General features: G+C 71.1%; 1 protein-coding gene across 3 annotated transcripts; it reads left to right on the forward strand.

The window, feature by feature from the left end:
- The first annotated feature begins 1,994 nt into the window (after window positions 1-1,994).
- On the forward strand, window positions 1,995-13,735 carry MAN1B1 (mannosidase alpha class 1B member 1). 3 transcript variants are annotated; one of them, XM_080819268.1, is made up of 13 exons: window positions 1,995-2,236; window positions 2,769-2,877; window positions 3,536-3,639; window positions 5,216-5,370; window positions 5,664-5,773; window positions 7,002-7,187; window positions 7,852-8,000; window positions 8,419-8,607; window positions 10,369-10,559; window positions 11,252-11,372; window positions 11,985-12,182; window positions 12,269-12,400; window positions 12,605-13,735. In XM_080819268.1, exons 1-13 carry the CDS (start codon window positions 2,117-2,119, stop codon window positions 12,815-12,817), a joined length of 1,977 nt encoding a protein of 658 aa, XP_080675394.1. In that variant the 5' UTR covers window positions 1,995-2,116; the 3' UTR covers window positions 12,818-13,735. The 3 variants fall into 3 exon arrangements, with proteins under 3 accessions (XP_080675394.1, XP_080675393.1, XP_080675392.1); XM_080819267.1 differs by having other exon boundaries at window positions 8,455-8,607; XM_080819266.1 differs by having other exon boundaries at window positions 2,772-2,877.
- The last annotated feature ends 352 nt before the right edge of the window (window positions 13,736-14,087 follow it).

Here is a 14,087-nt window from a genome sequence, read left to right on the forward strand (position 1 = left end):
AACCTGGGTGCTCACGCTCCTCCCGGTTCCCGGCAGGGAGGCACAGCCTCCACCTATGCGCCCACGGCCCCCGCGCCGCACCCCAGCACCCTGACCGAGGCCGGGGGAAACCCACAGGCCCTGGCCCTGAGCCCCTGCCTGGCCTTGCTGCTCCGGGGCCCTGTGCCTGTTTCCTTCCCCTCCAGAGAGCAACACAGGGGCCCCACCCTCCCCACTGACGTGGAGGGCAGCATGCACTGCAGCCGGCCGCCAAACCCGGAGCCCGGCCCCGGGCCCCCAGCGACCCCCAGGGCAGCCCACACCCCTGCCCAAGCTGTGCTTTCCCCAGGGGGAGGACGTTCTCCAGGCCCCGCGGGGTTCAGATGCGGCGGACTCCTCCAGCGGCTTGCGGGGCCCTGTAGACCTGTCCAGGCACCCCACCTGGGCACGAGGGCAGGGCCACGCCCAAAGCCCAGAGGAGGACTTTGCTGCCACCCAGGCTCGGCCAGTCCCTTGCAGACCTCAGAACCGAAGCGTGGGCCTCAGGACCCAGCTCTCAGCGGCTCCATCAGGCAAGCAGGGGGCGCAGACAGAGGCCGGTCGGCCAGGTCAGGGGTCCTGCCCGCAGCTGCAGCTCCTCCCCTCCGCAGCTCAACAGCCCCGCCGCCTCCTTCCTACACCAGCTGGAAACGCTACTGCGAAACGGCTCGCTTTGAAGGGCGCGGTTTATTTTAAATTCCTTACACCTTTACGTCACGTTTCAAACCCCGCACAGAGGGGGCGGGGCGGGGGCGGGGCAGCCGCCCTGGGGCGGCGGGACTCGCAGCTCACAGGATCGTGGGGCGCCCCCCAACCAGGAACGCGAGGAGGGCCCCCGCAGTGCTTTCTCACGGGGGTGCGTCCCCGCGCCCACTGCGCACCCAGGAGGCAGGACGGGCCCTCCCCACCGTGCTGTCCCTCAGGCTACCTTTAGAGCCTCGAATCCCAGACCACCCGTCACGCCCCGGACTTCTCCACGGAGGACTGCCGGACTCCCGGGTGTCCCCCAGGGTGGGGGCGGGGAGGAGGGCGCCTCTCCAATAAACTCAGGACGCGCTGATGCGTCCCCGGCCCGGCGAGCGCGGTTTCTGAGCAGCGCGCGTCGGAACGGCAACCCGGGGGCCCCGGCTCCGTCCCTGCCGGGGAGCGAGAGCCCACACGCCGGGCTGCGGCTGCACCTGCTCGGGGCTGCCCAGGGACCCCCCTCGTGCCCCCGCCCAGCGCTTCCCCACGGTCTCCGCGCGGCCTGAGACAAGCCCGCGGGTCCGCCACCTGGGGGTGGGCCCAGAACCTGCCCTGCCCCCCCACCCCCGCGCCCCCGGCCCAGCGCTCCAGGGCAGGGCTCCCGCCGACCGCACGTGCAGGGAGGGATGCGCTCGGGCACCGCCGACCGCCGAGCTGGGTGCGGGGACGGACCCGCGGCGGCGGCCTCTAGGAGGCAGGGGGACCGGACGGCGCGAGCGCCGCCCTGGGGCAGGCTCAGCCACGAGGCCGCGCGGGAGGCCCACGCGGAAGGGCCGCAGCCGGACTGCGGGGCCGGCTTCCACCAGCCCCGCGCGGGGCCCGGAGCCCCGCAGACCCTCCTCGGCGCCGCGGGGCCGCGCGCACAGCGGGCTGCGGGGGCGGCCAGCGCGCCCCGAGGACGGGCCCGGAGAGCCGCCGCCCCGCCTGCCCCGACTCCGCCGCGGCTCACCTCGCTCGGGCCCGGGCAGTCCGCCCGCGACCCGGACTCGAGCCCCGCAGCAGGGGGCGCCGGGCGGCGAGCTGGGCGCAGGCGCGGGCCGGCAAACGTGGAGGGCGTGAGGTCACGGCGCACGGGCGGTCGTGCGCCGGCGCAGTGGGACGTAAACACAGGGGCGCGCCGGGGCCGCGAGGGCGGGCGCAGGCGCAGTGGGGCAAGGAGGGCGCGGCGCAGGCGCAGTGGGGCAAGGAGGGCGCGGCGCAGGCGCATCGGCCGCGCTCGCGATGGGCGGGGTGTGGACGGCGCCGCGATGGCTGCCCGCGGGTGTCGGGCCCGCGAAGCCCCGGGCCCCTCTCAGAGCCCGGCCTCCTGACGCCGCCAGTGGGCGGGGCCGCCCGGGCCGCCTCCGCCGCTGTCATGTACCCGCCGCCGCCGCCGCCGCCGCCGGCGCCGCATCGGGATTTCGTCTCGGTGACGCTGAGCGCCGGCCGGACCTACGACGGCAGCAAGAGCTGGCGGCGGCGCTCGTGCTGGAGGGTGAGGCGCCGGGGCGCGGGGCCGCCGGGGAGCCGGGCCGGGGCGCGGGGCCGCCGGGGAGCCGGGCCGGGGCGCGGGGCCGCCGGGGAGCCGGGCCGGGGCGCGGGGCCGCCGGGGAGCCGGGCCGGGGCGCGCTGGGCCGGCCTGCGGCCGTCTGTCTGGGGGCCCCGGGTCTGCGGCGTGGGGGCGGCGCGCGGTGCCCCGCGCGGAGAGCCGTCGGTCGGGGCGGCGAGGCGGGAGCCCCGCCCGGGCCCGCGCCGGAGTGTCCCCGGCGGCCTCGGGCTGCAGCGCGTCCGTCCCCCCACGTCTGGGCAGAGGCGAGGTCCCGCCGGCGGCCGGAGCCGGCGCGCGCCCGCTGCGGGCGTCTGTGCCCCGCCCGCGCGGCGGCTCGCCGTCCGGGCCGGGAGGGCACCTCCCGCGGGGCAGACCCCGGGCCTGGGGAGCGCCTGGCCGCGCGGGGCTGGGGGCGGGCGGGGAGGTCCGCGCTCGTGTCGCTCTCAGCGAGGAGCCTCACTGCCCTTCCGTCCGTCAGAAGTGGAAGCAGCTGTCGAGACTGCAGCGGAACGTGATCCTCTTCCTGCTCACGTTCCTGATGCTCTGCGGGCTCCTGTCCTACGCCAGCGTGGCTGACCAGTGGCGAGGTATCAGCGCCTCGCCCGGGTCTGTGTGTGTCCCCGAGGGCTGGCCGTGCAGAAGCGGGAGGTCGAGGGGCAGAGCGCTGGCGGCTGTGGGGCTGGCAGGTGGCTGTGCGTTTCCCGTTGTGCGACTGCTTCCTCGGTGTCTGGCTGAGTCCCGGCACCTCCACGCCCTGTGCCTCGCAGAGAAATCGAGGCCCGGAGGTCGCAGGCCCGGTCCAGACGCGTCAGGGGAACTTGCGCTCGCGTCTTCCTTCCCCGGGGTCTGGACGCCCCCCCCTCCCCCCGCGGAGTCCTGGGGAGCCCCTAGGGAGTCCTGGTGAATTTCTCTGTTGGGGCCCTGGCCTGCAGCAGGAAGGCGGAGGAGCCGCGGGGGGGGGGGGGGGGGGGGGGCTCAAGCCGGCCGCCCGCTCTCTACCCTCTGCGGTCCCTGGAAGGGCAGAGCTGAAGGCCACGTGTTTGTGGGGCGTGGGTTGGGACGAAAGACCCGGAGCTGCCAAGGACTTTCAGAAAGGCTTGGTTTCCTCTGGCGTCGTTGGATTCCCCGGGGCCCACGCTGTCCTTTCGTGAGGAGTCTCGCCTGTCTCGACGCGCCGCGCGACACACGCAGAGTCTCCTCCAGGCCGTGGGGGCTGCTGGGGATAAAACCGCCTCTCTTGTTTAGCGGGGAACGGCCGGTCAGCGGAAGAGCGGAAGATGAGACCAGCGGACCCGCCCGTCTTGCCAGCTCCTCAGAAGGCAGAGGCCCTCCCGGGCCTCTCACCGCAGGTACATCGGGTGACCTACGCGTGGGGTCGTCCCCGGGCTCCTGCAGGACGCAGGCGTCTCGGAACAGTGTGTGGTGTTTCGGGTAGACGGGGAAGAATTCTCTCTGTCCCCGTCTGTGTGTCTGTGTGACGTCTGAGCCTCACGCTCCTTGTGCTGGGCCGGTGGGACGACCCTTGGGGCGGGAAAGAGGAATACTCTCTGCTTCGTTCTTCTGGAACGCCTGCTGGCATGCCAGGCCCCGTGTCTGCTGGTGAGCAGCACAGACCCGTGCCTTGCCTCGAGGAGCTGCGGGCTGGCGGGGGCAGGCAGGCGAACCTCCTGAGAGGGGAGAGCAGTCGCCGCCGCCGGGAGGGATAAGGCTGGTGCCGGTCCCGCGGTCGGGGAAGCCGCTGTGCGACTCTGCTGGTTCTGGGTAGGGTCAGGAGAGCTGGGCTCGAGTTGGATGAAAGTGCCCAAGGCCCGGGGAGCTGGGCTTGCTCGGGGACTTGAAGCTTCAGCAGGTCTGGACGGGGCAGGGGGCCGGGATCAGTCCAGGCCGGGCCCTACGGGGCTGCCCCGGGGAGCCGCAGGAGGCCACGCTCCAAACTGTCTCATTCGGGAGCTGTGTGTGAAAAAGCGGGTGTTCTCCCTCGTAGGGAGGGCAGGCAGGCGTTTTTTTTTTTTTTTTTTACCTCTTCTGGTCCCTCCCTTGCACACGGTCTCTGCCCTAACGGTTGGGAAGGCAGAGCCAGCCTGGCGTGTTTCCCCACGGAGAGACACGTTTCCAGAGGTGTTTCGGGAGGCCCGTGATCCAGTCTCTGGTGTCCAGCAGGGGCCTGGACGGTAAGGGGTTAATATGCACACCTCCCCTGGTCCAGGCCGGGGGACTGGGAGCCCCTGGTGGAGGCCACTTGGACTTTGTCTCTTGCTCGGACTCCAGCACTGGTCCCCCGGACCGGGGTCAGCCTCGGTGCTCTGTTTCGGCCAGACCCCCTTCTCCTGGCCACGTCACTCGTCAACGTCGTCGCAGATCCTGTGGACGCTGAGAAGCGGAGGTTTTTCCCGATTCCCAAGGGGCCTTCCTCCCGTCCTCTGGGGGAGGCGCCTCGTCCCGCCCTCTGTCGAGCACTGGCTGCTCCCAGGCCCCGGTGCTCCGTCCCTGGACCCGGCGCCCTGCCCTCGCCACAGCATCCCGAGGGTGAAGCGCAGGAGTCCCGGGGCACGGGCCCGCGGCCGGGTTCTCCCTGCGGCTCCATCCGCGGGGACGTGGTCCTGACCCTCTCTTGCTACCTTTCGGGTCTGTGACGGCCTGGGAGCATCCCGGACCAGGAGTTCAACCCGCCATCCAGGGCTGCGCCAGCCCGTTGGCACATCTCCATCCCTGTCGGCCAGGGCCGGGAGATGGCGAGTCGGGATCTCCCGGCCAAATCTGCGTGTTGTGATGAGAAACAAAGGGATTTGCTCCGGGGCCGTGTGCTGCCGGCCGATTCACGCACTGCGTGGGGTTGGGCCTGATCGGGGAGCGTCCCGGGGGGAAAGGAAGGGCAGCCCACAGGCAGTTGAGCTGTTTTCACGGGTGACTCTTGTTTTTATCTAGAAGCCTCAAAGGCATTTCCGACGGGGACCTCCCAACCTGCAGATTCGAGCCCCCGGTAAAGGCTCCGAGGACAGGAGGCAGGACGACAGCAAGCGGAGGGGCGAGGCAGTGGGTGACGCTCGTCGGGAAGAAAACACACGGAGAACGGTGGTCAGGTACGAGGAGCGTCAGAGACGGGGCTGGACGTGCAGAAACGCTGAGGCCCGCGTGTCTGGCGGTTTCTGAAAACCAAAGAGGAGGAGGGTGAGCGCAACGTCTGAGGTACATGTTGCTCTCAGAGCAGGCAGGGTCCAGGGCGGGACCCTGGTGGGGGGGCAGACCCAGCCTTCTCCTGCTCGTCCTGCCCAGAGTGGCGGGCAGCGGGGAGCCCCGCCGGGTGGCCGGGACCTGGGGGCGTTTCCGTCTCCGCCCTCAGGCTGGCTGATTGCTCTTCCTTCTCTCCCTGAAGCTGGAGGGGAGCGGTGATTGAGCCGCAGCCGGGCACCGAACTTCCTTCGAGGAAGGCGGAGGCGCCCCCCGGACCTTCCTCCCAGGCCCCCAGGATTCAGAACCAGGCGGGTAAGACCCCACGGGCGCCCTGTTGGGCCTCACCTGGACGTTCTGACGAGGGGGGCGCGTGGACACCCAGAGGGGGAGCACCTGTCGTCCCTCCGAGTGCTGGTCCCCCGTGACACCCGGGCGGACTGCAGATCTCTCGAGAGCCTGGAGAGGACACGGGGCTCCTTGGCGGCCCATCGCTGCAGCCCCTGGCCGCCCGTGTGGGTGAGAGACTCGTTTCCCAGCCTGCGTCTGTGCCACGGGGGGCTGGAGGGAGGCGCCTGGGGAACGTGGAGACGCAGCCGCCCCTCTGCGTCTCCACCCACGCCCGACGGGTCCCGGCAGGTCTGCGCAGCCCGACGCGGTGGCCCCGGGGTGGAGGGCCTTCTGGGCGCAGGCGTGTCGGGCGCCCCGTGCAGCCTGTCTGCTTCGGTTCTCATGGCGCCCTCTGGGGTCGCCTGTGGGTCGTATCCCCGTTCCACGGATCGGAGAGCTGAGGCGGGGTCAGTCACGGCCAGGGCCGTGGGCCTCGTGGAGCGGGGGCTCGTGCCAGGTCAGCGAGTCTGGGGCCCAGGCTGTGACCCTCTGGTCCCAATTGCTGTTGCCTCTGACGGAAGGGGGACGTGTGGGGGACACCGAGCGATCGCGTGGCTTAGAGGACAGACGGCAGCGCCGCGGGCGTCAACACGGATGGGCCTCAGACCGCACCGAGCACCCACGTGCGGTGCCGCCATCGACACGCACGGTTGTGTCCACGCGGGGGCTCCGTCACTCGTGCCCCGTCCTCCCCGGTGTGGAGGGCAGAAACCTCGTCCCCCACATGAGTCGTGAGGGCACCCCGGAAAGGCTCCAGGGCGGCCGTGGGTGCAGCTGCTCCGCACTAGTTCCTCCTTGAAAACGCCCGGGGCCGGTGAGGCGCGACGGGGCACCCGGGAGGTCAGCAGCCGCCAGCACGCCCGACGCTACCGAGGCCGAAGGGCACGGCGCAGCCACCGGGCGCTCACCGTGTGGTCCCCGGGCCCCAGAGCGTCGTGCCCGCCGGGCCCCCGGTGGAGGCAGACGGGAGGCCACGCTGTCCCGTGCTGGCCCCGGAGGCCTCGCCGCCCTGGCAGCCACGTCCAGCCGTGAGGACCCGACCTTGGACGTTGTCCCCTGCTGCTCCCCCACCCCGTTCCGTGTGGGGCTGCAGAGGGGCCCTGTCTGAACCCTGACCGGCACCGGTCCTGGCGACCTGCTCTCTTCCCTCCAGCCTCCCCGAACGAGCGCCAGAGGGCCGTGATCGACGCCTTCCGCCACGCGTGGGCCGGATACCGCAAGTTTGCCTGGGGCCACGACGAGCTGAAACCTGTGTCCAGGTCCTTCAGCGAGTGGTTTGGTCTGGGCCTGACGCTGATTGACGCCCTGGACACCATGTGGATTTTGGGCCTGAAGAAAGGTATCCGCTCCTTCCCTCGCACGTGGCCAAGTTCTCCTGGGGTGACTCTCGGGCGAGCGAGCTGTTGGCGAGGGCGGTGGGTGGGGGTATGAAACGCTGCTGTTCCCATCTGGTGCACGCTCCCTTCTCGTGGGGGCACGATCGGACGCGCTGGGCGTGGGTGGTGGCTTTCCTGCCTGACCTCCGGCGTCCAGGGCCGGTTCCAGCCGGTTCCCCTGTCGCAGCCGGCAGGGGCCCTGTGGCGGGAGGCGGCACGTGATGCCACGGGCTGTCCGCGGCCCGCGTCTCTCCCTCACGTCCCCCTTATGCCACGCTGATCGGGTGGCACGGGGATCACGCGTCGTTGGTTATTCGCGAGCTGGGACTTCAGAGGCGTGTTTTAAGTTGTCTGAGGAGGCCCGAGACTCCCGCCGAATCACTCAACGCGGCCGTTTGTGCCGGGATCGTCCACCGTCGACGGCCCGTGCTCACGCGCGCACGCGGGCTCCCTTTCTCTGCGCGCCTGAAGTCGCGGGGGCTCCTCCCCTCGCCCAGGGACCGGACGTGGCGAGCCTGCGGGGGAGAGGGAGAGACACGAGAATGCACGGGGCCCCCGAGCGAGAGGTCACGGGGGCGCGCTAGGAGCCCCGATCCGCTCCCCTCCCCACACTGTTTCGTGTCACAGAGTTTGAAGAGGCCAGGAAGTGGGTGTCTAAGAAGCTGCGGTTCCAGAAGGACGTGGACGTCAACCTGTTCGAGAGCACGATCCGCATCCTGGGCGGGCTTCTGAGCGCCTACCACCTGTCCGGGGACGACCTCTTCCTGAAGAAGGCTGTGAGTGTCCCTGCGCCCGCGGGGAGGACGGGCCCGAGCGAGCGTGGGCGTGCGAGCGGCTGTCGCTCTGCTCCCGGGATCCAGGGAGGGAGAGGTGGGGAGGGGTTCGGGGGCGCGGGCCGGCGGGGGGGTGGGTCTGCCCCCAGCGCTCCCGCTCCTCTGCTGGAGCGTGAGCGCACACGCGCGTGAGCGGCGTCGCCCTGCCTGTCGTCCCCGCGGCTTGCAGGGACGTTCTCTCGGAGCTCCCCAGGGCCGGCTTGGTTTGGTGGCCATGGAACGTGGAGGCCACGCGGGGCCGGTAAAGTCCCGTGTCCGTCCGCGTGACTGGACGGAAGCGGGGGCTGGGTTAGCACCGTGGGACGGAGGCCAGTCCACCGTGCGGCAGGGAAGCTTGATTGCCCGCCGTGCTGTGTATCAGGAGGATTTTGGGAATCGGCTCATGCCTGCGTTCCAGACGCCTTCCAAGATCCCGTACTCCGACGTGAACATCGGCACCGGGGCCGCCCACCCGCCGCGCTGGACCTCGGACAGCACGGTGGCCGAGGTCACGAGCATTCAGCTGGAGTTCCGGGAGCTCTCGCGCCTCACGGGCAATAAGAAGTTTCAGGTACGGAGGGGCCGGGCCGCCCCGAGACGCTCCCTCTCGTTTCCTCTCCCGTTCCCCGTGGTTCGTTAGCAGATGCCGCTTTGCCAGGGACAACAGAGGCCGGGGCGTCGAGTCGGCACCTGGGGGCTGAGTCCTCGCCCCGGCCCCGCCCTACAGCAGGCCCGTGTCCTCGGGGGTCCCAGGCGCCCGCCTCCCACGTGCCCCGCGGGGTCGGGGGCGGGGGGGCAGCGGCGCCCGCGGGGCGGGGCGTCCAGCCAGGTCGGCACGAGGCGGGAGGAAGGGAGCTGCGCTGGGGCTTTCCCGACCCGCGCGCCCGTCGTGGGCCCTTGTTGTCAGCGAGCCCCCGGCCGCGCCTGGTGGAGCCGCTCTCCTCGTCGGGGGGAGGCTGGGGGGGCTTCGGGACTCGGCGCAGCGTGCCGGCGGTTCTCCCCTTGTTTAGAGAAACAGAGACGTGATCGGAGTGAAATCGTGACTCTTCACGTGTCCGTGGCCCTGCGTTCCCCCTCCCCCACCGTGCAGCCGTGGGCGAGCTCTGACGCCTGCACGACATCCTCCCCGTCGGAAGTGGGCCGCGGCCGTGAGCGCTGTGCCCTGTGCGTGTGTGGCGGTGGGGGCTCTCGGTTCTGATCGTCCCGCGCGGTGAGGTTCTGCGGCCGGGGCTGCCCGTGTCGGGCTTGGTCGCCACGGGGGACGTTTGCATCCGCGTGGAGGGCGCCCACGGGTTACGTCTGTGTCGTGGCGTGCGCGCGTCCCGCGTGTCCCTTCTCGCCCCCAGCGGTACCCCGCCGTGTGGACAGGGTAGGAGCTGTCTAGGTGCTGGCCGGCCCTGCCTGTCAGGCTGTCTCCGACGTGGGTGTCGCGAGAGGCGCGCCCCCGGGAGCAGGTTCCCGCCACGCTCGGGCCCCGGCTCTTGCGTGGCTCCTGGCGCGTTGTCGGTCGGCCTGCCTCGGGTGGCCGCGGATCTGATTTCTGGGTGCGGCGTTCTCTGAACGCCCGCTGGCCCCGTGTGTGTCCTGGGGAGACGGGGGGCGTGCGGGGCCCTCCCTGCCCATCCATGGCGTGGCGGCCGTCCCGTCGTCGGCGCCTAGTCCAGCGGCTCCGCACGTGTCCTCCTGCTCCTGGGGCGTCAGCCGGGCACCTGCCCGATGCCGGGATTCCGTGGTGGCCGGCGACCCGCGAGGACCCTGTGGGTGGGTGTGGGCGCGTGCGTCTGGCGGAGCCCAGGAAATGGCTCCCCGCGTGGGCTCCTGGGCGCGGTGACCGAATGCACGCGAAGCCGGGGAGCGGAGGTGCCGCGGGGGCCCGGCAGGGAGCTCGGAGCAGCCCAAGTGGGCTGGCTCTTGAAGGGGGCGCAGGAGCTCCCCGGGGGTGGTGAGCCGCGAGCCCGGGTGCGGAAGCCGACGTGCCTGCCTTCCCTCCAGCCCGCGGGAGCAGCCGGCCGCGCCTGGGCGGGGGGTCATGGGGACCAGGCCCGCGGTCATCGGACTCGGCCCCCCCGCCGCCCCCCGGCTCCCGGCCCCCGCCCCCTGCGAGATGAGCGGGGCCCTCGGGGCGGCCACGCGTGCGGGCACGGACCGGGTTGCCGCGGGGCCTGGGCCCGTCTCAGAAGCCGCTGTCGGCGGCAGCTGGGCCAGGGGCGCCGTGGGCCGGGACGGCGGCCTGCTCCCTCCTCGGCGGGGAGCGGGTCCGTCCCGTGGGGGCGAGCCGACGCAGCTCGCCCACCCCCCTCGCTCACGCCTGCTCTCCCGTCGTCTGCCGCAGGAGGCCGCGGAGGAGGTGACGCGGCGCGTGCACTCGCTGTCGGGGAAGAAGGACGGGCTGGTGCCCATGTTCATCAACACGCACAGCGGCCTCTTCACCCACATGGGCGTGTTCACCTTGGGCGCCCGGGCCGACAGCTACTACGAGTACCTGCTGAAGCAGTGGGTCCAGGGCGGAAAGAAGGAGACCCAGTGAGGCCGGGTTCTGCTGCGCGGCGGGGGCGGCTCCCCGCGGCTCTCCTCGTCCCGGGTTCCCGGTCGGGCAGCCGCCGTGCCGGCCCGCGCTGGGCCCGTCCGCGAGGAGCGTGTTTCCTCCAGGCACGGCCTTCGTGTCCAGGAGGAGGGGACCTGGCTGGTCGCTGAGGCTCATGCTCCCCAGTGCCAGGCGGGGCCCGGGGTCGGGGCCCGTCCGAGGGGCCCCCAGCCTACCGGCAGCGCGGTCCGCCTCGCGGTTGCGGAGGCCACTGTGCACACGCGCCCCCCAGCAGAGGGCGGCCGGGGCCGCCTGGGCTGCACCGTGCGGCGTGGGAGGCAGAATCGCCCCCCCGGGAGGGAACCGGAAACCCCCGACGATCGAGCCTGGGGCCGACCGCCACCCAGAACCCCCGGGGCTGCGGGCAGAGACTGGGGCGTCACACCGGGAGCCGGTGGGGACGTTGGGGTCCTGGGGCTGTGCGGAGGCCGGTCTCGGGCCGTCCCCCGGGGCGCTTGAGAGGAACGCCCCCAGCTCCGGGCCAGCCTGGCGCCGCCTCAGACGGGGCCAGGGCTCCGGGCCACCAGCGTGTGCTGGTGGTGCACGGCCACGCGGCCGCTCCTGGGTGCCGGGGCGAGGGGGCCGTGCTCCCGGCTGGCCCCGAGCTGACGGGGCCTGCCGCCCTGCCCAGGTTACTGGAGGACTACCTGGAAGCCGTCGAGGGCATCCGAAGGCACCTGCTGCGCAGGTCTGAGCCCGGGAAGCTCACCTTCGTGGGGGAGCTCGCCCACGGCCGGTTCAGCGCCAAGATGGTGAGCGTGCCCACGAGCCAGCCCGGGCGGGCGGGGCTTCGGCCACCCCCCACCGCACCCCCGACCGCCCACCCCGGGCCGCGTCCTGAGCTGTGACCGATTTGTGAGCCGGGACGTTGCAGAGAGCCCCGAAGTGCTGGCCGTGGGCGTGCGCCCGGGTCGCGTGGCCTGGGCTGGGGTGGGGGCGGCGGGGGGAGCTGAGGGGGACCCGAGGTCTGCACTGGGTCCCTGGCTGCTGCCCCTGGGTCCCGGGCACCGCTCCCCGCTTCCCAGGGACCCTCCCTCTCCCCTGGGCCCTGGGCCCAGCTCCTGGTCTCCTGCCACCAGCACTGCGGCAGCCCGTTGGTGTCGGTGGGGGAGCGGGGAGACCTGGGTCAGCGTCTGCTCCCCCGGGAGGGGGTGTCTTTCCCCCGCCTCTCCGCTGCTCACGGGGAGCCTCACGTGCTGGGCCTGTACTTGAGTCGCTGGCCCGAGTGGACCCTGAGCCGTCCCCGCTCGGGCTCGTTGACTCCCGGGGACACGGGAGGCACCATCCCCGGTGTCACCGCCGCCCCCCCGCCCCGCCAATGCGGCCACAGACTCCGCCGTGGTGAGGACCCGCTCTGATTTCAGGACCACCTGGTGTGCTTCCTGCCAGGGACGCTGGCTCTGGGCGCCCACCACGGCCTGCCCGCTGACCACATGGAGCTGGCCCGGGCGCTCATGGACACCTGCTACCAGATGAACCGCCAGATGGAGACTGGGCTGAGCCCCGAAATCGTGCACTTTAACCTGTACCCCCAGAACGACCGCAAGGACGTGCAGGTCAAGGTGAGCCGGGGCCGGGCTCTGGGTGTGGGGGCGCCGTCGGGGCCGTGTGTCTGAGCTCAGCCCGTGTCCCACCCCCCCGCTCCCAGCCGGCCGACAGGCACAACCTGCTGCGGCCCGAGACGGTGGAGAGTCTGTTCTACCTGCACCGCCTCACGGGGGACCCCAAGTACCAGGACTGGGGCTGGGAGATTCTGCAGAGCTTCAACACGTACACACGGGTGAGCCGCCTGCCCGCCGCCCCGCCGGCCCCCTCGCCCCGGGCCGCGGGCACGGGGGAGGGGCAGGCTCACCGTGGCCTCTGGAGTCGGGGGCGCCTGGGGCTCCGGGGCTGGGGTGTCCCTTGGTCCCGTCCCAAGGGCCGAGCCCGTGTGGGGAGCCGGCTGTGGCCACAGCCCGGACGCTGCCGTCTCGGCCCCGTGCAGGTCCCCTCGGGCGGCTACTCCTCCATCAGCAACGTCCAGGATCCCCTCAACCCCCAGCCCAGGGACAAGATGGAGAGCTTCTTTCTGGGGGAGACGCTTAAGTACCTGTATCTGCTCTTCTCGGATGACCCGAGCCTGCTCAGCCTGGACGCCTACGTGTTCAACACCGAGGCCCACCCCTTGCCCATCTGGGCCCCGCCGGGCGGGGCGTGACTGCCCCATGGGCCCCGCCCCAGCATCTTCCGGGTCTTGTGTTTATGGAAGCCTGTCTGTAGACCCCTGGCTTGGGTTGGTCCACTGTCGGCCTATGGCCCTGTAGTGTCCACTCGGCTGGCTGCCCGTGGTCCAGGCCTGGCTGAATGGAGACACCAGGGGTTCCTGGTGCAGGTTTTTTTTTTTTTTTCCAAAGATTTTATTTATTTATTTGACAGACAGGAAGGCAGAGAGGAAGGCAGAGAGAGAGGAGGAAGCAGGCTCCCTGCGGAGCAGAGAGCCCGATGCGGGGCTTGATCCCAGGACCCTGGGATCACGACCTGAGCCGAAGGCAGAGGCTTTAACCCACTGAGCCACTCAGGTGCCCCAGACACCAGGGGTTCCTGGGCCTGAGCATCTCAGGGCCTCGTGGGTGGGCAGGACCATTGGGCATCCTGTGTGAGCCTCTCATGACGATGGTGTTACAACGTCAGCCCCGCGAATCACGGTGGTCCCGTCCGATCGGGGAGCCTCCTGCTTCCCTTGGAAACTGGAACCATGACTCACATTCCTCGTACCTGAACGTCTGTCAGCCAGTGCCCGGGCTTCATGGTCCCAGGTGACCGGTCATCTCCCTGGGGGTGCGCCGGTTCCCCTGACATCGTGGCTGGCAGTGACCAGAACTGAAGGGACAGCCCAACATGCGACTCAGCCGGTGGTCGCAGAGCTTGTGACGTGCCCGGACCCGAGGGTCTGAGGGCGTCTGTGCCCTCCTCCGAGTCCGGGCACCTGGCGGGCTATGGCGTTTACACATTGGACTCAGGGATCCTCCCCTGGCCCTGTAGGGCCGGGAGGGGCGGGTGGGCGAGTGCATCCTGCTCCCGGACCACCTGGTAGAATGGACTTTTTGGGCAACATAAAAGTAGGTTTGCTCTTCTCTCCGCTGTGTGTAAGACTGTGTGTGCTCAGCTGTGGTTGGGGTCTAGCCTTTGTGGTCACGGCACACCTGGCACTCTGTGCTCGGAGGTCGGGCCTCCCACTGTGACCAGCAGCCTGGGGACCCGGTGTGGACCTGAAGTCCATGTTCCTGTGGTACCGGACGCCCCGCCCCTGCTCATCCCAGGGATGTCTGCGTCCTGCGCTCCGTGTCCGTAGGTGGGGGTGGCCCTGTAGCCCTGCCCCGTGGCCACAGGAGCCTGCCACTTCCACCCCTGGGCCCTGACTTGGGGCGCTTTTCCAGAGATGAGCCTCAGTGTCTGGGGGACCCTGTTTCCTAGGGCCAGGTGGCCTC

Source organism: Martes martes (assembly GCF_963455335.1).
Source record: "Martes martes genome assembly, chromosome: 12".
Classification (NCBI taxonomy): domain Eukaryota; kingdom Metazoa; phylum Chordata; class Mammalia; order Carnivora; family Mustelidae; genus Martes; species Martes martes.

What these genes read in the sequence shown, in the direction of transcription:
- MAN1B1 (XM_080819268.1), top strand. Translation starts at nt 2,117, where the DNA reads ATGTACCCGCCGCCGCCGCCGCCGCCGCCGGCGCCGCATCGGGATTTC. An exon ending in GATTTTGGGCCTGAAGAAAG is followed by an intron (nt 7,188 to 7,851) that starts GTATCCGCTCCT and finishes TTCGTGTCACAG; the next exon opens with AGTTTGAAGAGGCCAGGAAG. An exon ending in GGCGGAAAGAAGGAGACCCA is followed by an intron (nt 10,560 to 11,251) that starts GTGAGGCCGGGT and finishes CGCCCTGCCCAG; the next exon opens with GTTACTGGAGGACTACCTGG.